Source organism: Pseudorca crassidens, chromosome 5 (genome assembly GCF_039906515.1).
Source record: "Pseudorca crassidens isolate mPseCra1 chromosome 5, mPseCra1.hap1, whole genome shotgun sequence".
Classification (NCBI taxonomy): Eukaryota; Metazoa; Chordata; class Mammalia; order Artiodactyla; family Delphinidae; genus Pseudorca; species Pseudorca crassidens.
In genome coordinates this window covers 144,575,680-144,601,862 of record NC_090300.1, presented here as the reverse complement: position 1 = coordinate 144,601,862, position 26,183 = coordinate 144,575,680, and the positions used below count along the sequence as shown (strand labels likewise).

Genomic DNA, 26,183 nt, shown 5'->3' with positions numbered 1-26,183 from the left:
ACATCTAATTCAATACTCACCGAGCGTAATCTACTCATTGTTTATTAAGCGCTGACATTTGGAGAATTTAGTTAAGGCCTGTCATACATTTTACATTTGAGGGTAACTGATGGTGGGATTTTAAGGAAGCCAATGAGACATCTGGTTTTCTTTCCACACTTGGAACCAATTAGGAGAGAGGAAAGAAAGAGAAAAGAGGAGTGATGGAGATCAAAATATCATCTTTTTATGACAAAGTCTCAGTTTGAACCCCAGAACCAGGCCAAGCACCCTGCTTAGTTTACCACACAGATGACAGCAGACCCAAAGGACATGTTCCCTGCAGGCGGACAGATGCCAGCAGGAGAAAGGACAAAAAGGAGATGTGCTAGTTTCTTCTCCCAGACTCACCTCCCGTCTGAGGTAAAGGAGGGAAGGAGAGAAAGTCTGTGGGTCTTATACTCCAATACAGGGTTTCTCAACTGTGGGACTACTGACATTTGGGGTCGGATAGTTCTTCATTACAGGGGCTTGTCCTGTGCATTGTAGGAGGCTTAGCAGCACCCCTGGTCTCTACTCACTAGATACCATACCACCGCCCCAACCCCCATTTGGGACAATCAACAGTGTCTTTAAGCATTGTCAGATGTTCCCTGGGGAACAAAATTTCCCCCAGTGGAGAATCACTTCTTCGCTATAAGGACCCTCCAAATGAAAGAAAAGCCCCGGAGCAGGGAGTTACAGCTGCAAAGTACTCTCCAGGCAGCATCCTCCACAGTGTCCCTCCTAATCCCAGCAAGTGGGATCCTCTGCTCCATCCCAGTTCCCTGTTTACGCTGCCTCTCTCTCATTTTCTCCATCCTCCCTTCTTATAATTGTTGTGACCTGTGGATGGTTGTGAAGACAGCAGCTACCTGGCTTTGTGTTTCCTGAGCACCTACATGCACCTCTTTACCCCTCCCAGTGTCTGGCACAGCCTTTGGCATAGAAGGACTTTGTGTGTGTATGGTGGTATTGGTATTAGAGAATTCTTTTCAGATATTGGAAGAGAATGGGTGTGAACGTTTTCTCATATAAATATTTAGCTGTCAGTGTATTTCCCCCCAATCATTTTATGCCTCATCCGATCTGCCAAACTCACAGATCTTACCCAGCACAAAAAGTAGGGACTCTTTAAATAGCAGAAAGGATAGCAAGTGATTGTCTTAGCTGAGGTGCTGGCTCCAAGCCCAGTCCTAGCAGAAAGTATCATTAAACAGTGATAATAGTCGTATTGATTGCCTTCTTCAGTTTGATTTCTCTCAAAAAGTGTTTTTAATACATCATTCATATGCCTTTATCTTAGATTCAAGCTATGATTTTCCAGTTATATAAGTAGCTAATTAGGACTACTTAAAGGGTGATAAGTAACTTATTTTGCAAAGCATGTTCACTTGATACTGTATCAATAATTGTATAAGTTATTTCAGGAATTAGAGCTAATATGTAATTAATTACAAGAACCTTGTTCATATCACCCAGAAAAGGAGCTTCCAAGGGGATCAAGTTATAAAATCAGTGTTCTATTCCAAGGCAGAGAAATATGCATTGCTTTAGTTATTTCATGCTTCTTAGTAAAAAGGTGAAAGAACCTAGACACGGTTCAATAACCCTCATGGCCGTTGGCTGCACCAGTACAACATTCCCCTCGGAAACATTCCAGCACTAGCCTCAACGTTGGGCAGTTCTGGTTGTCAGAACATTCTACCTTTTGTGGAGGCAAAAACCTGCCTTAACTTCTTTCTTGAGGGTCTGGGGGCCTGGAGTACATTTCATCTCCTTACTCAGCAGTCATTGCAGGACCTTCAGAATTCCTTTACCTCAGTTGTTTCAAATTTTCTTTTCGTCATGCCTCCACCATCTTTGTTTCCTTCTGTTATGGGCTGAATTGTGTCTTCCCAAAATTCATATGTTGAAGCCCTAAAACCTCTAGTGTCTCAGCATGTGACTGTATTGGAGATGCAGCCTTTAAAGAGGTGGTTAAGTTAAAACGAGTTGTTAGTTTGAGGCTCTAACCTAATCTGACTGGTGTCCTTATAAGCAGAGGAAATTTGGACACAGAGAGAGACAACGGGGATGTAGGTGCACAGAGGAAAGACCTCGTGAGCACACAGTGAGAAGGTGGCCATCCACAAGCCAAGGAGAGAGGCGTCTGAAGAAAACAACCCTGCCAACACCTTGATCTTGGACTTCTAGCCTCCAGAGCTGTCAGAAAGTAAAAATCTGTTGTTGAAGCCACCCAGTCTGTGGTATTCTGTTACAGCAGCCTGAGCAGACTGATACACCCTCTCCCCACTCCTGCCCCGAATCCCCCATGAGTGTAACTTGTCAAGGTCCTGCCTCAACTTCTGTCTGTATAACAATAACACCTGCCCCGAGGGCTGACCGGGGTCTCAGGAGAAAATGGATGGCTTCAGGCATGGTACTGAATGGGTGCCCCTCTCGTTAGTGTGACTCTCATTCCTATCATTATATGATCTTTGTTTAAGTAACTAATGAATTGTTAAATAAGACAAGGTTAGGGCCAATCCAGTGCCACCTCAGCATTTCTGTGAGGTTGACTTTGACCCTTTCCTAAACTCCCCTTCAGAGATTCATACTTGGGGCTCCATAATAGAATTCGCTTTGTACTATTTCCTCATGGTATCTGTGCTGGGCTTCAGTAATCATGTGTGGGTTTCATGAACTATGTTGTCAATATGATACTGTAGCCATCCCAAAATATGCAAATGAAGGTAGCACTGATTTAGAAGCTGGTATTGAGTCTGGTCCTAGGCTCCAGTCACCTCCTCTCCTGCACCTTCTTGCTAGCATCTCACACCAGGTTATTCTGTCTGTAGAGACAGTCACAATAGGGTCAAGAGAGTGCCATGCTGTGGTCCCGGGGTGTCCTTGATGGGCTGTGTGGTCATTATTTCCTCCTTCTGATCCATTTAAGGTTAGAACTATTTTGTCTTTACAAATAAGATTGGATTTTTTTTTTATCAAACACCAGAAAATGCTACGACTGGCAATGTCTTCACGCTCCCTCTTGGGAATGAGTGATGCCGCCTTGGTTTAATTTAAAATGTTCCAGTAATAACTTTCAGACGTTACAACTCAATTTGATTTACAGAAGTCAGCATGAAGGGAATATTTTAAAAGTCTTACTCCTTTACGTTTAAAAGTGTTCTGCAGGATTAATTTGGCAACAGACAGCTACCCACTCCAACCCTAACCTTCTAGAAAGGATATGCCTCTAGGACATTTCTCCAAATGAAGTGTCAAATCCGAATCAAGCCACATTTCCAATGTGGGATAATGGACTCTATTTTATGACCTTCTTCTGAGCCCCAGGGGTGCTTGGGCCCATTACACAGCTGGCTGGTGTATATTAGGTTTATTACTAAAGGGACTCGAGTGGCAGTGGGGTTTCTGCTCTGTGAAGCCTGAGCTGCATTTCATAGGTTCTGGGGTTATTAATGGTGCATCTGGTTGCCTTGAGAATGTTCAAACTCCATTCTGTTATGAATACTTAAGAGCAAGGAGAATGTGATTCTTCTCTTTTTAGAGAAGTTTCTGTCACTCAGCGAATCCATTCTACTGCGAAAGGCAAACTGTCAAAATTAATGAATTCCAGCTGAGCTTCGGTCCCTTAAGGGGAAAACCTCATGCAGTTGTAAATTAGCATTAATGCGACAGTGTATTTTGAACATGCTACATTTTCAGCATGGATTCGGGCCTAGAGGATGTCTTTGGAAAGAAACCGCTCTGGAAGTCGTGTTTTTTGGTTTGGTTTTTTTCAATCCTTAAGCATAGTTTTAAGTTTTGGAAGAAGTACTCTATGGTAGATTATTAGGATTTTCTAGAAAAAAAAAAAAGAAAAGAAAAAGAAAGAAAAGAGTAAATAAGAACTGTAATCAAAGACATTTCAGTGGCAGAGTTTTCTTTTTCTCGTGTTGTGTTCAGTTTTAGTCTAAGGATATCGTTCCTGAGCCTCTATCTAAGGTAAAAATTACAAAGACGAAACATGACAAAGACTTTGAAATGAGCCCCAAGGAATACAGTGTACCTAGCTAAGCACATCTTGCTATGAGCATCGTAGCCCATTATTCTGCAATGATGTCCGGATCAAAGGTGGCTAACCTGGGGACTTTGAATCTTCAGGAACTGAACTCAGAATTGTGGGTGCCTTTGCCCCCCTTCAGAGGGGAGAGTGCAGGACAAGTCTCTCATTCTCAGAGGGTCCTGAGCCCACAGCCCCTGTGTAAATGACTCCTGGATCAAACCCCATGTGTCTTCCTCACTACAGGGTTCAAAGTTCAATATGGTTTCTCATCCCTAATGGGAACATAGCAATAATAGCTACCTATAAGATTTGTTTTGAGGATTCGTGAAGTCTTGTATTAAACTACTTAGCATAGTCCCAGCACATAATACATATTCAGTAAATGTTAGCTATTCAGTTACACCCAAAATGAAAACAATAATAATAGATATAAACTAAATTTGAAGTTTAATAGTACATTTGGTGACACTCTCTGGCTAGAAATGAGGCTAGCAAGATGCACAAGGAGAGAGTACAATAATGTCGTACACAGATACACCCCAGCAAGTGAAGGGAGCACGCTCTCATCTTTGTACTGCCCAGAACACACAGCCTGAGATCCTGGATAACTAACCCCCTTCCACTCCCTGTGCCTCTGTCTTTTCACCTCCTACGGTGTGTAACGACAGACCCTCTGGTGACTTAATGAGACAGTGGGTGGAGAAAATGCTTTGGAATAAAAGCACTTTGGATAAAGTGTTCCATAAATGTACAGGTGGAATCATGAATCATTTGTAGTCAAACTTGCATTTTAAGATGTTATATTTCACTGAGATTTATTTACATGCACAACACACACACACACACACACACACACACACACGTGCCACACCACGTGCCACACCACGTGCCACACCACGTGGCACACCACGTGGCTTGCAGCATCTTAGTTCCCCTACCAGGGATTGAACCCATGCCATGGCAGGGAAAGTAGTGAGTCCCAACCACTGTACCACCAGGGAGTTCCCTATCTACTTATATTTAATTGAGTTTAATAGAACAGTCGTGTATTTAAGAAATGTTTACTGAGATTCTACTACATGCTAGAAACTGTATAAGGAATTGGAGATATATCAGGGAATAAAACCAATCCACTATCTACTCTTTAGGAACTAAAGTTTTAAAGGGAGGGAGAGACAGACAATAAAAAAGGATAATAAATAAGTAAATGATGCAGGTGACAAATGCTGTGGAGAGAAGGCGCAGATGAGGGCAGTTGGGAGTGCTCACTGTGGTGGAGACAGCTTGAGTTAGGGCCTCATCCAGGGGGCAGTGGCTCAGCAAAGCCAAGGGAATGAGCCAAGCGGTTTTTGTGGGAAGAGCCATCCTGGGCAGAGGGAGAGGAATGTATAAAGATGCAGAGATCAGAGCCTGTGGGAATGCTCTTGACGACAAGAAGGCCATGTGGCTGGAGTGGAATGAGAAAGGGAAAGGAGCAGGGGGTCACATCTGAGGGGGAACAGTGAGCCTGTGTCACAGAGAAAGATGGTCTTTCATTTGAGAGAATGGGGGCCCTGGAAGGTTCTGAGCAAAGGAGAGAGAGGACCTGACATGTTCAACTGGACCACTCTGGCTGATGGACAGAGCGTAAGGGTAGGGGGCAGTGGTGGAGGCAGAGAGATCCATGGGGCAGCACCATGGCAATCCAGGGGAGAGAGAGCAGTGGCGGTGGGACCAGAGAGGTGGCAAATAGCTGACTCTGAGGCTATTTTGAGGGTGCAGCTGATGGACTTCCTGATGCAGTGAATACAAAACATGAGAAAAAGAGGGGCATTGGGGAGGACCCTGAGCATTTGCTGTGAGCAACTACGAGTGGATGGTCATTAGGTCCTTTATTTAAAAACTAATATTTTATGGATAGAATATTTTTGTATGTACCTTGTGTGGTTCTAATTTATCTCTTTCTGAACCCTTAACAAATGTGAAAAAGAATCACATGGAAGAGGAGGAAGGTAAGCAAACTTCTTGAATGTGATATGTTAAGAATGTGGAGTTAGGGGGAGCTTCCCTGGTGGCACAGTGGTTGAGAGTCCGCCTGCCGATGCAGGAGACACGGGTTCGTGCCCCGGTGCAGGAAGATTCCACATGCCGTGGAGCACCTGGGCCCGTGAGCCATGGCCGCTGAGCCTGCGCGTCCGGAGCCTGTGCTCCGCAACGGGAGAGGCCACAACAGTGAGAGGCCCGCGTACCGCAAAAAAATTAAAATAAAAATGAAAGAATGTGGAGTTTGGGATTAGCAGATGTAAACTATTATATAGAGAATGGATAAACAAAAAGGTCCTACTGTATAACACAGGGAACTATATTCAGTATCCTGTGATAAACCATAATGGAAAAGAATATGAAAAAGAATATGTGTATAACTGAATCACTTTGCTGCACAGCAGAGATTAACACAACATTGTAAATCAACCATACTTCAATAAAATAAATTAAAAAAAAAAAAAAGAATGTTGGATCCCAGAATATGGGTGTAACTGAGTGGACCAGGAGATTAAGGCAACAATTTACCAGGGTCCCAGTCAACAGATGTTTTTTTTCCCTAAAGTCTTAAGTGTTTGAGACTTGCAATTAAGGCTCTGTAAGTGAGCTTTCTACAACCTACATTCCACCAACGAGAGCTGTCGGGTGTCATTGCGCTCCGTGTTGGCTGACGTAGGGTGAGATCAGACATGTTGATTCATACATGTGGAAGGCATTGTTGAACATGTGGGTTGGTTAGGGCTGCGTCTTCATGTGATTGGAATGAAACACAGTCTCTAGAAAACACATTCACCTACCGATTTTGCTTTCTGCATCTTTCCTTTCTAAGCTTTCTTCTAGTATTCAGATCGGCATTCTCAGGTTCTCTGTTTACATTGAAATATTTAATTTTTCAGGCTCAGGTATCTATTTAACTTAATTGTTAAATTGGGCTATGAATGCCCTCCCTCCTTACCTTCTGCTCTTTTTTCCATATAATCATATTACCATTTGGGGTTAAATCAGTATTTGGGGTTTGCACTATTATAATTATGTAAATATTTATACATAACTCAGCTACAGCTGAGCCACATAGCATATTATAAACACTTTCCTTTCTATGATAGCTTTGTTTGTTCCCTAGGGTTAATAATTACTTACTTTTTTGTTTACTTAGTTTTCACTGCATGTGTAATTCATTTCCCAAATTCTCCAACAGGAGAAAGTACTCCTTTTAATACATTCAGATACATCAGGATCTTTGAATGTTTATTTATTTATTTTTTCGAAACATCTCTCTGGGCACCTTCTTTCTGCATCAATCTGGACTAGTTTCCGCTATATAGTTGTTGTCTTGGAATCCTTCAGAGTCACTCTGGAAAGTCCTTTTGTTTCTCATCACGTGTGTTTGAACCTCTGTTTCCTGTATATCATATATTCCTCTTTCTTAGTTTGCTGCCTTTTTATTCATCTTCCAGAAGCTTTTGGAATAGGGTGCATGAGAGGTAAAGCTTTTGACTTTGCATTGTCTAAAAATGTCTTTGTTCACTCGCTTAATACTCTGGGTGTAGAATTCTAGGTCAGTCTGACGTCTTTTGCTATAAATGGTCACACCGAGGTTGAAGAGCTGGCCCTTGGCCTCCATACTGTCGTAGATCACAACCTGACAGCAGCTTCCAACGGTGGAGCAACCCCAGGAGGATGGCACATTTTTGTCCCAAAGAAGTGCCCTTCCTACCTCAGGGGAGACCTGCCTTTGCTTATATTTAAGTGTTCACTGCATTATCTATGTACTCGATGCTGTGTAAGCACATGGTATACAGGGATGATAATGTCCCCTTTGCTTCATCCAAGGTATTGGTGTTTTAGCACTGAACAAAGTCACATAGATAGGCAATATCTTGAAGAAGCAAAGGCAGAAAATGCAAGAATGGATTAAGTAGTGTGAAAGTGCAGAGGATGGTGAAGTCAGGTGGGTACTGTGCAGTGTTCCCCAGTGTTCTGTGGGAAGATAGAGGGTTGTATCATACCTGAAACCCAAACACCGTTTGTTCCCATCACTGCTTTGGAGATAGTAGGCATTGCTGGTAACACAAAATAAATGAACATCTATGTTCCATCCCTGTTCACCCACCTTGCCCCCGAAACTCCATTACAATGACAGTAAAGGAATATAAACATCCTAAGGATAAAGAGGAAAAGAGGTAAAATAATGGCAGTCATAAGATGCCAGTGATGGGAGATGAGTGTTTTAACACACTGGAAAAAACTCAAGGAAGTCCCCCAAGGGGAAGGCAGACAGTGACCAGGTCTCTGACTCAGGCTGGTTAATCAGAGGGGCTAGACTAGAGTCAATCCTCTAAGAGTCTTTCTAATTCAAAAGATTGTTGCCACTTACAACTCAGGGTATATTTGCCATTATGAGAATAACCATTCATTTTAGCACTGAAACACAAAGTAAAACCCACACACTACCTGAAAAAAAAAGTACCTTAAAAATTAGACGTAATGTAAGTCCTTAGACCAGAGCAAAATGGAAAATTGAGTGCCCCTGAGCATGGTGGAGTTCTAGCAAAAGAAAATGATGCTGAACACTGCCATAGTCAATGAGATTAAGAAGAATGCGTGTTTTATTTTATTTTATTTTATTGTTTTTGCCGTACGCGGGCCTCTCACTGTTGTGGTCTCTCCCGTTGCGGAGCACAGGCTCTGGATGTGCAGGCTCAGCGGCCATGGCTCACGGGCCCAGCTGCTCCGCGGCATGTGGGATCCTCCCGGACCAGGGCACAAACCCGTGTCCCCTGCATCGGCAGGCAGACTCTCAACCACTGTGCCACCAGGGAAGCCCAGAATGTGTGTCTTTTTATCATTCCACTTCAGTGCTCTCACTCAACACCAGAGTTTAAGATGTCTTGCAGGACTTGGACTTTACATTTTTCTATTGAGGTACCATTGTGGTCTCTGCTTTTAATTCATTTTGTTCTTTTAAAAATTGTTTTTCTTTTTAATTTTCTTTTAAATTTTTTCTTTTTTTTAATTTTTATTTTATATTGGAGTATAGTTAACAATATTGTGTTAGTTTCAGGTGTAGAGCAAAGTGATTCACTTATACATATACATGTAGCTGTTCTTTTTCAAATTCTTTTCCCATTTAGGTTGTAACAGAATATTGAGCAGAGTTCCCTGTGCTATACAGTAGGTCCTTGTTGGTTATCTCTGTTAAATATAGTAGTGTGTATATGTCAATCCCAAATTCCCAGTTTATTTTGTTCTTTAATCATAGGATAGGTGACTCATTAGGCTTCAGTGAATTTCAGTCTTTCCCTCCCATTAATAGTCTGATTTTATTGTTGCTTTGTTATTGTGTTTCTAGTTCATATTGCTGTGGTTTGGGACATTCTCTTTTTGTAATTTTCCCCTCTCTCCAAGCCTTTTAATCTGCAGGAAGCAATTCTGTTGACATTATTATGATGTCAGCTCCATTTCCCACTCTCTTTTTCTGATGATTTTCTTAATTCCTTGTGTGAATCTGCACTTATTCCTCATTCTTCATTAGTTTGTTCTATTTTTGTTCCCACATTTCTATGCTCCCCGATCCTAAGGAGTTATTTACATCACTTTGGTTTATTCATGTACTTTGCTGCTTGTGATCATAAATCCCAGAGAGTCTTCTGCTTCTTTCAAATCACTAGCCACTTTCGTGCCTTTTGAAATCTTTGAGCTTAAAATGTAAGTGCTGGAACATAGCAAACTACACACATATTATTCATTACAGAGGCTGCATTCTTCTCTGAAACTGTACACATAACCGCCAGCAATGTTACTGAGGGTGACTTTCATTCATCTGAAGGGACAGCGAGACTTCATCTCTAAAATGAATTCCCTAGATACACATGGAAATAATTCTCTAGAAGGATATTGGAAACAATACTTAGACATTTTATGGGTAAAATATTAACAATTTTCTTATTTTTTTTTCCTCCAGAGATTTGTAAAACACATAGCAAAATTGAGCTTTTTTTCTTCCTTGTTGAAAAATCAGCACACATATTGGATAAAAAGAACATTCTTACACAGAGTAGCTAAAATCTCATAACTGTGTTCTTCTTATAATATCCAAGAAATTCTTCTTTCACCCACTAATTCTTGTTGTCCCTTAACATCTTTTTAATGGAATTTAAATTAAAATAGATGATGCATACGAAATACAGATTATTTTTCCTTAAAAGGAATTTTTTAGCTATATGTGGTATGAAAACCATAATTTTTTTAAAGATTTATTTATTCATTCAATAAAAATTTGAAGGCTTCTATTGTGTACTAGTCTGTTCACTAAATACAAAAGAATAAGGTTGCATCCTCTATATGCCGTGCCACTCTTGTAGATTTCAACAGTGTTGGAGACACACACTAAACAACTAAGCTGAGACTATGAATGAATGAAGCAAGAAGCTGACAGGTAGGGCATGGGGTCCAGTCTGGGAGGTAGAAGATCAGGGATAAATCCCTAAGGAAATGGTGTTTAAGCTGAGGGTCAAAGCATGAGTCTTAATGAATTGGGTGAAGGATGGTGAAGTATTCCAGCAAGGCATTCAGTATCTGTGCTGGCTCTGAGGTGGGAGTGGGTTTCCCAAGGCACTGAGGAGGCTGGCCTGGCTGAACCCTAGCAAACCATCAGTATGAGGTAAGATTGAATTTTTTCTATGCACAACTTTTTAACATCAAAATGTACAAGAAGGCAGATAAAATCTCAACAAAGAACATTGATATATCAACCCAATGGCAATCAGCACTAAAAAAGAAAGAAACCCAGTTCTCAATTTTCCTTCTGGATTTGATATTCCTCCCTCCAATTCTAGCAGAGTTGCTGTATGTACTTTGAAGTTTTTATTAGATACATAAACATTTAGGATTATCATGTATTCTTGAGTTGATCACTTTATCATTAGAAAAAACCATCTTAGTAACATTCCTTATCCTGAAATCTACTTTGATATTAGTGTAGCCACTCCAGCTTTCTTTTGAGTAGTGTTAGCATGGTATATTTTTCTATCCCTTTAATTTTAATCTACTTGGTTTTTTTTTGTATTTAAAATGGGTTTCTCCTGGATTACATATTATTAAATCTTGATTTTTCATCAATCTGACATTTTCTGCCTTTCAGTTGGAGTGTTTAGGCCATTTATATTTAATGTGAACACCAATTTGGTTAGGTTTAAATCTACCATCTTGATAATGCTTCCTATTTATTTCATCCACTCTGTTTTTTTTTTCCTTTTGTATTAATGGAATTTTTTTAATGATCAATTTTATCTACATGAATGGTTTAATATCTAAGTTTTGCTTTGTTTTTTAAGTGTTTGCTTTAGGGTTTACAATATAAATCTTTAAACTAACATGGCCTGCTTTCAAATAATATTACAACACGCTGTACAGTAGAAGAAACTTAAGACAGTAGATTGTCATTCTCCTCCTCCCACCTGCCTTCATGCTGATATTGTCATTCATTTTATCTCTCTATATATGTTACACTCCAAAATACATTATTATCAATTTTGCTTTAAACACTAAATTGTCTTTTGATTATTCTTTTAAAATGAAGAAATGTGTTTTGTATATTTACCCATATATTTATCATTTTTGTTAGTCTTCATTATTTTTGAGAAGTCAAAAATGTCTATCTGGTAACATTTTCCTTTTGCCTGAAGGACTTCCATTAACATTCCTTGTACTGCTGATCCATTGTCAATGAATTCTCTAAGTATTTGGATGTCTGAAAAGTCATTTTTATTTTGCCTTCTTTTATAATTTTTTTTTTTTGGCTGGGTGTAGAATTTTAGATTGGAAGGTTTTTTTCTTTCTAAATAATACTTTAAATTTTCTTTCTCTTCACCGTCTTTTGGCTTGCATTGTTTCTGATAAGTCTGGCATCATTCTTACCTTTGTTTCTCCACATGCTATGTGTATGTTTTTAAATGGCTGCATTTAATATTTTTCTCTTTTTTACTAGCTTTCAGCAATTGAATTATGATGTGTCATGGTGTGATTTTCTTTGTGTTTCTTCTGTTTGGTGTTCATTGAATTTATGGGGTATTTAGGGTTCTGGCATTCCTTAAATTTTGAAAATGTTAGATATTAATTCTTAAAAAAAAATCCTGTCTGACCTCCTCCCTTGTGGAATTCCAATTATACATATATTAGGCCACACGATATTGTCTCACATCTCACTGATTTTATGTTTACTGTCTTTAAGCCTGTTTTCTTTGTCTTTCAATTTGTATAGTTTCTATTGCTCTGCCTTCTGGTTTATTGATATTTTCTTCTGCAAGGTATAATCTGCTGTTAATTCCATTTGCCTGTGTTTCATTTCATATAGTGTATTTTTCATCTCAGGAAGTTTCATTTTTGGCTATTTTTATAGTCTCCATTTCTCTCATCAGTATTCCCTTGCTTTCCCTTACCATCTTGATGATATTGGGAGAATATTTATAATAGCTATTTTAATGTCCGTGCCTGCTAATTCTGTCACCTGTCATTTCCGTGTCTGCTTCTATTTAATACATTTGCTTCTGACAATAGGTCATATTTTCCTGCTTGTCTCCAGTTGTTTTATTGGATGTCAGATATTGTAAACTTTACATGATTGATTATTGGATTTTGTTTCTTTTCATTAACCAGCATTGAAATTTGTTGGTTGTGCAGTTAAGTTACTTGAACTCAGTTGAATGCCTTCTGGAATCCATACTGGGATCCCTTTTAAACTTTGTTATGATTAATTTGGCCCCCACAGTACTGGTCATACACTTCTGAGTACTCCATCTGGTACCCCATATATTAGTTCTTTCCTCTCTGGATGGAAGATGAACTAGTGCCTCCCCTGTGTGAGCTTCAGGAATTTTCCAGCTGCTCCTTTCTGGTGTTTCTTTGCAGCATCAGTAGTTTCCTCACACACCTGTAAATATCTGTCCACAGCTAAAGACTCACCAAAAGGAAACTTCTTCAGATTGTTGGAGTTCCCTCTCCACGCAACTTCCATCTCTTTGCTTTGTAAATCCAGTGTGTGGCCTCCCCAGGCTTCAACTCAGAGATTCCACCAAGTTCTATTTAGGTTTCTCCTTTTGGGATGATTTGTGAATTTTCTCCAGGCATTAAGCTGGATGCTAGTGGGCCCCATCTCATTTGTTTCCTTCTTTTACAGCTTACTGTTTTGTATTGCATGAATGTTTACATAGAAGAGGGTAAATCCACTTTCTGTTTTGTTTCATTTTGTTTTATCATGGACAGAGACAGAATTTCATAGTTTTAAGTTCTGGGTCACTATGAAGTTTTATCCAGTTCTTATTTGGACAGTTCTGTTGTTGCTTTAGTGCTGCGGAATAGATAGAATGACTGAAATATATTAGAGTTAAATGCACAATTGCTGTAACATATGAGCATATTTTTATAACCTAACTTGGAATTATTTCATAGATGTTTGGAATGCTTTCCAAGTCATTATGAGACCATCCATTTATCTGCTTTCAGATTGTCTGATCAAGATGACACTAAATTTCAAAGCATTTATTCAAATGTGAAAACATTTTGGAGTGTCAGAATCAGCTAAGTGTTATGCTTTCTAGATAATATTTACCTGAGGCTTAGGTATATTCCTTTTCATTTGTGAAGAGCTTTATAGAAGCAGTTCATTTTACTAAGCATATACACTCACAGATTCCTATGAAATCAATAAAATTATTTTGATCCTAAATGGTATTTTCATTCAAAATAGATATACTCAATTTTCATGTTTTCTGATCTCTGTGAAGCAATTGACACAGTTGAAAACGGCTGGTTGACATTTCACAATGCTGTCCTTTTGTTTCTAAGGCATCATTTTCTCTAACATTTTGGCTACTTATCTCATAACGTCTTCTTTATCTTCATGATGTTTCTCTCTTTTCCCATTTCTTTAAAATATTTAATTTTTTTTTAATATTTAATGTTTTAAGTCAAGTATAGAATACATACAGAGAAGTGTGCATTTCACAGAGTACAGCTAAATGAAATTTTCATCAGCTGAACACATCAGTGTACCCAGCACCCAGGTCAAGAAAATGAACACAGACAGCAGCCTGGATGCCACCTCATGCCATTTCTATTCTCTGTGTCCACCCCATGAATAACTATTATCCTGACTCTTAACATCATAGATTAGTTTTTCCTATTTTATGCTTGGTATCAATGGAATAATAATGTATGCACTCTTGTTGTGTCTGTTTACTCTCCTTCAACTTTATGGTTGTGGTTTCATAATAGGTTTGTAATTGTAGATTGTTCATTCTTATTTTTATATAATGATTTGAGGTGCAAATATATAACAATATATTTATCCATTTTTTACTACTGATGGATATTGTGAGTGGTTTCCAGTTTGGGACTCACAAATAGTAATGCTGTGAATATTCCAGTGTGTAATATTTATGAGCATACGCATGCATTTCTGTTGGATAAATACCTATGAATCGAATTGTTGAGTCATAGGGTAGGCATAGGTTTAGCTGTAGTAGTTACTGAGGAACAGTTTTCCATAATGACCTTACCAATTTACATTCCCGCTTGCAGTGTATGTGCTTCATGTTGCTTCACATCCTTGGGACACTCAATATAGTCTGTCTTTTCCATTTTAGTCATTGTTGTGTAGTGGTAACTCCTTGTGCTTTTAATTTGCATTTCCCTGATGACTAGTGACTTTGAGGTGTTTTTTTTTTCATGTACTTGTTGGCCATTTATATATTGGCCTTTGTGAAGTGACCATCTAAGCCTTTTGCCCATTTTTAATTAGATTATGGTTTTCTTATTGACCTGGAGGAGTTCATTATGTATTTCAGGTGCAAGTCCATGGTCATATATCCTTTGCTCACCTTTTATGTATTAACTATCCCTGAGGATCCATCTCCATTTTTTTTTTTTGTCTCTTCTTGTTCTTCACAGTCTCCTTGATAAATCTCACCCAATGATGGGCTTCAGCTTCCCTGACTGTGGAATCTCTGTCTGAGATCTTGCACTCCGATTCCCAGCTGGCTAGTGGGTGGCCCCGAGGCAGTGCCCCCTTAACTTCAGTAGAACTGGCACTGTCATTTCCTTCCCACAGCTGGCTCTGCCTTGTATGTTCTCCATCTGCGTTCATAGTGTAACTATGCAACCAGGCATGCAAGCTATTAAATTTGGATCACATTGACTTGTTCCTTATCCTCCCTCACTCTCGTTACTTCTGTGCCCTGCCCACACTTTCTGGCCGGACCATGTCAGACACACCTGTAGAGTTAGGCTCTCTCCTCCCTTCACAGCACCAAAGCCCCGGAGGGCCTGGGCCACCCACAGCAGCCCAGCCAAACTTCCTGCCTCCAGTTTTCATCCCCACCCCCACCCAGCGTTCACTTTCCAAAACGGCAATCTGGAAAATTGCTTGTCCTGTGTCAAAACTTTCATTGGCTCCCGACTTTTTAAACAGTTTTATTGAGATATAATTTACATACAGTAATATTCATCTGTTTGTACAGTTCAGTGAGTTTTTTTTTTTTTTTTTGGTAAATTCAAAGATATGCACAAGCTTCATCACAGCTAATTTTAGACCACTGTAATAACTTCAGAAAGACACGCTGCGTCCTTTAGCTGTCACCCTTCTCCCCAGCCCCTCACCTCTACCCATAAGTAAACCATCCATCTACTTTCTATCTCTATAGAGTTCCCTGTTCTGGACATTTCATGTGCATGTAATCACACAGTACGTGCTCTTTTGCGACTCACTCTTTTCACTGAGCATAATGTTATCAAGAGTTGTCCATGTCTGTAACACATATTAGTATTTCATTTATCTCTATTGCTGAGTAAAATTCCGTTGCATGGATATACCAGCTTTTGTTTATCCATTCTTCAGTTGATGGGCACTGGAGTTGTTTCCACATTTGTCTAGTATAAATAACGCTGCTTTGAACATCTGTGTACAAGTTTTTGCATGGACATATGCATTCGCTTCGCTTGTGTGTATGCCTAGGAATGGGGCTCCCTCTTGTCCTACCGTCTTCAGAATTAAGCACATGCCTCTTAGCTTGAGATCTGACACCCCTTATGATCCAGACTTTATAATAAGTTTCTGAAATAGAAGCTCCCAGGATCACCCTCCAAGCCTCGGTCCTTAGTGTGTCCCAAGGCCTTAGCAAGCACCAGATACTTACTAGGTGCTGAATATGTATGTACAGAATAAATGAATATAAAGAACCTCAAGCTTCCTCTCCCAAATCTGTGTCACTGTTGGTTTTGCCCTCAAGTTCCTGGTATCCAGTGTCCTCTCACTTCTCTCCTGCCTATGACAACTCAGTGTCCTACTACGTTAATGCCTCTGCCTAGAATCCGTTTTTCCCTCTCCTTTGGGAATCTACCCTTATCTTCCCCAGGTTGGGTTAGTTTCTCTATCATTTATGCATCTGTAGCACTTTGTTGATAACTCTGTCACAGCACTCAGCAAAATATATAATTATCGCTGATCTCGTTACATGACCATGGTACCCTCTAGACCAAAAATTCCTTAAAAGCAGTAGCATGACTCCTGAAAATATGTGTAACTGTGACCTTGCACAAGGCCTGGTATATAACAGGTGCTCAATAAATACTGTCACATGAATAACTGATTGTATCATTGCTTCCTGCAAAGTTTCTCCCATGTTTCTTCTTTTCACTTTGCCGTATGTGGATTTTAAAGAAAGCAATATTGACTTATTTTTCTTTTTAGTGTAACATTCTCCTTTATGTTTGTCATGGGAGTCTTGGTTATACCATCTGTTATAACGATAAAAAAATATGGAGAAATCTGCAAACGAAGAAACAATTCTCCAAAGCCCCTTCCTTTTATGCCCTTAGCATTCGTACGCCAGGATTTTATACCTTGAATCTCACAACAAAATTCTGCCAAGCATTTTGTTTAGCTCTCAGTTAATAAACTGCAGTTATATTCAAGGAACTTTCACACACACACACACACACACACACACACACTTACAATTCACATTAAGATCGCCCATGCCCTTACTGGAGGGAGCAAATGTTACTGTATTTAAAGTGCATTCAGCACTCCATAAAAAGAAGTACTATTATTTAAGCAGATGGATGGTCCCTTAGATGGAAGAAATAAAGGCTGTTGGAATATAGTTTGGGTTTTCTTTTGCCTGTGACCATATGATGTGAATCTTAGAAAGTGAGTTTATGTTATGTTATTAAACCCAGTGGTGCGAAATAGAAAGACTAATGTGAAATATCTAAAAATTGTAAGGAGAAATGACAGTAATCCCCCATAGGTCACTTATTTCTTTAACTACTAGGATTAAACATTTATTTTGCATTTTTCTCACAGTCATTTAAGTAATTTCCTAGGCTGGCTCTTAGAATGTGGTTGACAATAGAAAACTATATATTTAATTAAGAAATATTTCTTACATACATTCACATTTTCGAAGACTGCTATTCTTAACAAGGCCACTTTTAGGACACAAGGGAATAAATTTAAATACAACTAAATTTTACTTAGTTTGAATCGCCTACAATTCAGTTGACAGAAGAGTAACGGGGAGGAGGGAAAAAAAGAATTGAGGTGGAATTAGCCTCAAGAGTGACAGTTACCTCGTTCCTAGCAATATGTTTGGGGTGATGTCAGTTTCCTAAAAAGCTCAAAACCACAGTGCTACTATCAGCATTTTTATTTGAGCTGAAAGCTACAATGTTTAACTATTAACTATGCTTCTGGTCTGAACCAATTTCTCAGTTAGCAATGCTTTCCATATTCTGATTTATGGAGCATTGCTAAAGCCTTTAGTTATGGTTGGGGAAGAAAACCATCAAACAGTTACTACTTGATGAATACCCCTGCCTGTCTTCTCTTAGAGTAAATCTGTCACTTTTACGAAGTGTAGTTTTCTCTGCCATTTTTTGACTAATGGAGTTCACTCTGCTGCCAGCTCAGAGATAGGCAGCATGGGCCGTGGGCAAACTCGTGGTCACCGCTAGTTACAGAGACCAAGAGAAAGCAGGTGGATCTCCAAGTAAGCTATCTGGAGTAGGGCAAATCTCATGAACACAGCTTCCCCACGATTTGGCTTTGTACAATAAAGGCAGCCATGCAATGAAATAAAATCTTCATCAGGGAGACTGAATCCTGGCTCTGCAACCTCCTACCCTGAATCCTTGCTCCAGTGACAGCCCCCCTGAGTCTCCACCTCATCCTCTGTGAAGCAGAGCCTGGGCTCACCTGGCAGGACTGCTGTGCTTAGGAGTACATGAAATAACACTTCAAGTCTCATAACATTGCCTGACATGGCTTGGGCACTCAGTAATCGTTACACTCATCTCTGCCCAGTGAGATTAATTCCAAATGTCTAGGGCTTCTTTACTCTCTTGTGACTATGTGACCTGGTATGCATTTGTTCTCAGAAAGCCATATATAAACACCAGTGTCTAAAAGGTAGGTCTTCACGGCATTTATACGCCTTTTGTTTAATATTTGGATTCCAGAAACTGAGTTTCTTTGCTTCATGTAAAGGACACTCTACAACTGTAAATGAGGGCAATGTAAGCAGTCAATAAATGCATGAAAACATTTGCAGACACTTTATTTGTGGTAATTAAACTAGAAACAAGTAGCCCAGGTCAAGGAACTAGTTAAGAAAATCACATTATATAAATTGTGCAGGTGCCTGTAACTTATCGTCTGCCCTCTGTATCCGTAGTTCCTCTGCATCTGAAGATCCAACCAACCGCAGGTGGTGTAATACGGTAGTATTTCCTATTGACAACAATCTGTGTATAAGTGGACCCACGCAGTTCAAACCAGTGTTGTTCAAGGTCAGCTGTACTTAATGAAGTCTGTGAAACATGGCATTATGTGTACGAAACAATGTTATGAGTATGAAACAGAGTCTGTAAAAACTGCGTGTTTCATGTGTGCACATTATGACGTAGTATAATTATATAGGCATGTAGGTGGATGGGCCAGAAGAGAAGAATCGGAACAGAATCTGCCATAGGCTGGTGGAATTGAATGATACTTTGTTGACGTTCTCTTTATCATTGCAAAATATTTTCAATAATAAAATGCATTGTTGATTGGACTTGATTTTCAGAAAACCAACTGTCCTTTTAAAAATGCTTTACATATGATCTTCAATTTTAATTTTTAAAATTTGTGGCTAATTTCATTCAACGTTAGCTCTCAATGTACCTTGCAACCAGAGCAATTTGATCCTAGCAACCGGATCTAGTTATTCAGTCATGTAGCTTCTTCTTCTTAAGCCGCCACGGGATGTTCTGCTCTGTGCCCCAGGTAATAGTGTGAGCAAATGACAACGTTGTTCTCATGGGCCTTACCTTCTAGAAGGGGAGACAGACAATAAGTGAATACAAAACCCAATATAAATTCCAATAGTGGTCAGTACCATGGAGACAGAACAGGGCATGGGACATAGAGCTGAAGAGTAATCTATTTAAAGTTTAAGACCCAGGATAATGTAACTCGTGTACAAACTACGAAGATGGTGCCTCTCTGTCCACAGTAGGTTGAGCAATTTCGAATGATTTGGTTTTAGTTGAGCCTCGTGTCTGTTTCTCAGAATAACCTCTTGATGCCATTGATCGAAGGACGAGTTCAGAAGGTACACTTTACTGACATATTCTTGTGTTGTCTTCTTGTAGTTTTCAGTGAGGACCTTCACTCCAGCCTCTACTTTGTCAATGCATCTCTGCAAGAGGTAGTGTTTGCGAGCACCACGGGGACCCTGGTGCCCTGCCCTGCTGCAGGCATCCCTCCTGTGTCTCTCAGATGGTACCTAGCAACGGGCGAGGAGATCTACGATGTCCCCGGGATCCGCCACGTCCACCCCAACGGCACTCTCCAAATTTTCCCCTTCCCTCCTTCAAGCTTTAGTACCTTAATCCATGATAATACTTACTATTGCACAGCTGAAAATCCTTCAGGGAAAATTCGAAGTCAGGATGTCCACATCAAGGCTGGTGAGTACGGCTCCTCAACCTTTTTTCATTCTCTGCCTGCTGGGGGTCCAGGTGGGCAATGACAAATACTAAAATGCTATCAGCTGAGAACCAATGAAAATCCTATCCTTAGTTCACTCTTCTAATGGCTGCTTTGAGATGTCAGAGTGCCTTATATTTTTGGAATGAAAACTCGAAATTAGTGGTTCTCTTCCTCAGGGAAACAAACATGCACAGGCCTGCAAATATCACCTCTAGCTTTTTGCTGACTGATTTTATTCAACATTTCTGCTATTTGAACAAGACACGTCAAAAAAGCATTCAATGCATTTGTAAACCTTTGCAACTCTATTTCTGTAAATCACTAAACACTGTGGAAGTGGGGAAAATCCTGCTGTGGCACTGACATTAAGTTTGCAGTACAATTTGTGGGTCAGTTTTAATGTTGTCACTCAACAAATATTCCTTGAGCTTCTATTTTGATTCAGACACTGTGCCAGGTGCAGGGAGTAGATGGGTAAAAAGGCCTGGTACATGGCCTCATGGACATCATCCTTATGAGGGAGTCAGACAATGGACAGATAAAGTTGGGTCAAAGTTTATAATGGAGAGTTGGCCTCTGTCCCAGTCACTATGACATTGGCTGAGTATATTGTAAAAAATTGGGGAGAGAGAATCATCAGCTGAGAATCTATGAAAACCCTGTCATCCATTCAGTGTGATACTGATGGATGCTTTGAGATGTCAGAGCATCTTTTGACTGGATTTTGGAGTGCCTTACGTTGCTGGAACTAAAACTTGAAATTAGTGATATCAAGTTAGTAAGGTCTAAACTATATTCTGGACTTACTGTCTTTTGACCAGTTGATACAGTGACTGAAACTTTCAGTGCGTCCAGCTCATTGTGTTTGTTTCCTGTCTCCCTCTTCACTCCTCCCCACCCAACTCTGTCCCAGAGGCAGGCAGTGTGGGGAGTGAGGAAGACAAAGGAAGAACAGAGGACAAGGAATTTTACTGGAATAAACCATAGCATCAATGTTTATCGTCAGTAAAATAGCATCAGTCTAATATTCTTCTGTTCCTTGTGAAATAAAAAGGGCCCTTTTAACATTTTTGACTGTGTCACATGTTGCTGGAATGTTGTCAATAACTAAACCCTGAATTGGTTATGTTCCTTTTAACATCACACTGTATTTTCATTGCCATTGATACAAGCCAAACCAGGAATACAGCCTGAGGTTCACAGACGTCAAAAATCGTACATACAGGACATATTGTGTCATTCTATAGATTTACTAAAGCCCCCCAAAACATACACACAATTAGACACCAGTTAGAAAGCAGCGTTTTTATTATTTTTTTTAAGCCTAGGCTTTCAAATCCTATGGTAAACTGACATAATGGAGTGACTAGGAAAAGAGAATGTGACCTTGACTATTGACGTATACACCAGGTAGCTGGGGGGAACTTTGTAATAATTTCTGCAGCAAGTGTGGAGGTGCCGTTTGAAGACATCACAACACGAGCAAAATATGAAATGTTTCTGAATTCCTGCATGTGATCTCTTTGATGTAAGCAATCAAACATTAGACCGTGACTCACTCTGCTAGCTAGTCATTTCCCGGCTATATTTTGATCTCCATGACATGCTCATGAATTTCAAGACATGCACAAAAATGCATTTAAGAAAGGAAGAAAAAGGTTGGCTTTCATCAAGAGATATGAAAAGTTGATACCCCGAATAATTAAAATGAAGCAAATGAAATTTGTATAGGAACTTCTAAACCTGACAAACAGGGAGACATCGCGAATGCCTTTTACCTGGCAGGCTAACAAGTTTAATGGTGTGTCATAAAAACATCTTCATAAACTACAAAGTACCACTTATAGTAAAACCTGGAACTTCAAACAGCTATACTTGTCTGTATGAATCTGCTATTTCTGTCTTGGGTTTCCTGTCAGATAAAAGAATTAAATGCTTTTTTAACTGATATTTTCTAAATTTCTTATAGAATTGATTGTCTTTGCATGACCACGTAGGTTTTAAAGGGATGGAAGTTCCATCATCTTGTCTGGCATCTATGCTACCCCCGCCCCTTCCACTGAGTTATGTGATTTCTGTCTGTGTGCTGTTATTCTTGACATCTAAGGCCCATCATACACATGATCGCTCTGTCAGTTTGAACTTACAAGATGGATAGTCATGTTGCCCCATTGAAATTACCTTTCTCATTTAATTTTCCTTCTTACTATGAACACATTATAGTTGTAGTAGTCTTTTAGATTATTTATTGGATGCTGGAAAATCTGGTTTCATCACTTTTATGTAGATGCTAGTACAAAACTGGATGGCTGTTCAGAAGGGCAGGTGAGGGATGTGTATGTTACCCAGTGATGGCTGTAGTGCAGGTTTGAGTGGAATGAGCACTGACTCAGGGGTATCCTCCTGTGTATCGGGTCGTCTGAAATGTCTGTGTGCCTCTAGGTTGGCATTGGAATTTTCCTGGAATAATCCATTAGGTAAATGGCTTCATCATCTCTCCTTTGTAAGTACAGGGAATTCTTATTCTTAACAGTTTTCAGTGACTTTGACTTAGGTCTGACTGTCAACAAAACAGGGAAGGTTCATACATCTTGTCTCCTTAATCAGCAATCCTAGTTCTCCTTCACATAAAATACTTTCTTGCCCTTTTTGTTCTAAGGAGTGAAAGGCACACGGATCCCTTGAAGCAGTACTGCCCTGCCCATGCCGCATTTCTACTTAGCAAACGGTAATCAGCTATATGACCTTGGTCAAGTCAAAACATTTCTAGTGATTGTTTCCTCCTTAGTGAACTGTGCTTAATAACATTTGACTGGGGCTTCTGCGTATGGCCGAGATCGAGTAGCAGAGACAAAATGTACCCTTTTATCTGAAACAACAACAGCACACAGACAGAAATCAAATCATCAATCTAATCAGTCTAATTAAAAGAAAATATCAGAAGAAAGCTGGAGTAACTATGTCAATATTAAACAAAGTATATTTCAGAGCAAAGAATATTACAAGGGCTAAAGAAGGTCATTTTGTAAAAAAAAGTTCAATTAATTAAGAGGGTATGACTATTATAAATTATATGCGCCTATAAGAGAACTTTAAAATCCATGAAGTAAAAGCTGATAGAACTGCAAGAAGAAACAGACGAATCAAACCTTATAGTTAGAGATTTCAATACTCCTCTCTCTTTTTTTTTTTTTTTTTTTTGCTGTACTTGGGCCTCTCACTGTTGTGGACTCTCCCGCTGCGGAGCACAGGCTCTGGACACGCAGGCTCAGCGGCCATGGCTCACGGGCCCAGCTGCCCCCTGGCATGCGGGATCCTCCTGGATCGGGTCACGAACCCGCGTCCCCTGCATCGGCAGGCGGACTCCCAATCACTGCGCCACCAGGGAAGCCCCCACTCTCTTAATAACTGCCAGAAATAGACAGAAAATAAGCAAGAATAAAGAATACTTGAATGGCATTGTTAATCAGCTTGACCCAATTGACATTCAAATACAGAACATTCCATCCAGTGATAGCACAATATATATTCTCTTCAAGAAAACACAGATATTTACTAAAATAAATCATATTATGAATGAAACAAGAATCGGACGAATTTAAAAAAAAATAAGTCATATAAAGTATGTTCTTTGACTACAATAGAATTAAATTAGAATCACTAACAATAAGATCTCTGGGAAATCCCCAAATATTTGGATACCAAATAACGCACTTCTAAATAATCTGTGTCAAAGAAAAAACAGAAGGTAAATGAGAAAGTATTTTGAGCTGAATAAAAATGAAAGTACAACATCTAATAATTTTGAGAATGCCACTAAAGCAATGCTTAGGAGGAGAAATTTATAGTTCTAAAAACTTACATTGGGAAGGAAAAATGGTCTCAAATAGAGATCTCAAGTGGTCTTAACTCCAGAACAAAGAGCAAATTAAAACCAATAAAAGCAAAACGGAAATAATAAAGATTAGAGTGGAAATCTCTGAAGCCAAAAGTTGTTTCTTTGAAAAACATCAATAAAATTGGTAAGCTGGCCAGACTGAAGAGGAAAATAAGAGAGAAGACAGATTATCAATGTCAAGAATGAGAGGGGTTACATTACTATTCTACAGATATAATCAATATATATGTACAATCATCAATATTCTATAGTAGTCAAAATTATACAGATATTTAAATTATAATAGAATTTTAAGAACATGGAGATGTCAATAAATCATATAACTTAGATAAAATGAGAAAGTCTTTGAAAGAAATAAAATGCCAAAACTCATTCAAGAAGAAATAGCTGAATAGCTCCATATCTATTAAAGAATTTGAATTTGTAATAGAAAAATTTCCTACAATGAAATTCCAGGCTCAAATGGATACACTGTTTATTCTACCAAATATTTGAGGAGGAAATAATAAAAATTCTACACAAATTCTCCCAGAAAGTTGAAGAGGAAAGACTACTTCCCAAGTTATTTTAGGTGATCAGCATTACCACGTTACTAAAACAAAAGAAGACAAATATTTCTCATGAATATACGTGTAAAAATTCTAAACAAAATTTTAGCAAATTGAATCCAACAACATATAAAAAGGATAATACAACAACATATAAAAAGAGCTTATCTCCAGAATGCAAGGTAGGTTTCACATTTGAAAATTAATCAAGGCAGTTCACCACATTAACATATTAAAAACCATGTGATCATTTCAATAGGTGCGGAAAATCATTGACAAAGTACAACATCCTATTATAATAAGAACTCTCAGAAAACTAGGAGTAGAAGAGAAATTTGATTAAAACAAAATAAAAAGATCCTACTACATCTAACATCATACTTAGTGGTGAATGATTAAGTGCTTTCCCCCAAATATGAAGACTGCAAAGGTGTGTGCTTTCACCACTTCTATTCAACATTGTACTGGAGGTTGCAGTCAATGCAATATAGCAAGAAAAATAAGTAAAAGACATCCTGATGGTAAAAAATTCATCTGTTTTTATTTGTAGATTCCAATCATTAATTTAAAAAAAAATCTGATGGCCTCTACAAAAAAAACCCTACTGGAACTAAGTGAGTTTATCAAAATGGTGGTATACAAGATCAACACACACAAACACACAAATTTAAATACTGTTTATAGTAGCATCAAAAAACAAGAAATACTTAGGGATAAGTCTGACCCAAGATGTGGAAGACACTTCCACTGATAATTACAAAACATTTCTGAGAGAAATAAAGAAGAGAAATAGTATTTTATGAGTTGGAGGATATGGTATTGTTAAGATGTCAGTTCTCCCCCAAATGATCTATAGAGTCAATACAATCCCAGTGAAAACCCAGCAGCCTTTTTTTTAACAAATAGGAATTAATAGTTGATTCTAAAATTTATATTGAAATACAAAGGACCAAGAATAGCCAAAAGAACTCTGAAAAATAAAAATAATAATTTAAGAGGGTTAATACTATTTGACTTTAAGACTTATTATAAAGATAATTATTATAAACATAAGTAATAGAATCCAGAAATTGGTCCATACATACATGGACACCTGAAATTTGACAAAGGTGCAAAGGGAATTGAGTGAAAAAAGAAAGTTATTTTAACAAGTGATGCTGGAAAATGTTTATATCCATGTGCAAAAAACCAAAAAAGCTTCAGTCCACACTTTGCACTGTATACAAAATTAACTCAAAATGGATCATAGATCTAAATATAAATCAATAAACTTTTAAAGAAAAAATTGGGGGAAAATTTTTGTAACCTTGAGCTATCTAAAAATTTCTTAGATGTGACACCAAAAGTTAAATCCATATAAAACAAGTTGTTATATTGAATTTTATCAAGATTAAAAACTTCTGCTCATTTAAAGATACTGTTAGGAGACTAGAAAGGCAAGCCACTGCCTGGGAGAAAATACTTCCAAGTCATATATCTGTTAAAGGGCTTTTATCCAGAAATATAATGAAATCTAAATACTCAATCATAAGAAAACAAACACCCCTATTTTAAAAAATGGGTTAGCAATTTGGAGAGGTAGAGCAACAGAAAAGATATGCAATGACTAGTGAG

At 38.8% G+C, this 26,183-nt stretch overlaps 1 protein-coding gene across 3 annotated transcripts in view; it reads left to right on the top strand.

Moving 5' to 3' along the window:
• Positions 1-26,183, top strand: part of DSCAM (DS cell adhesion molecule) — a 754,308-nt gene that overhangs the window by 104,863 nt on the left and 623,262 nt on the right. For all 3 annotated transcript variants that reach the window (XM_067739530.1, XM_067739531.1, XM_067739532.1), the window contains exon 2: positions 19,784-20,101. In XM_067739530.1, the coding sequence (XP_067595631.1) occupies positions 19,784-20,101 (318 nt within the window). The remainder of the gene's footprint in view (positions 1-19,783; positions 20,102-26,183) is intronic.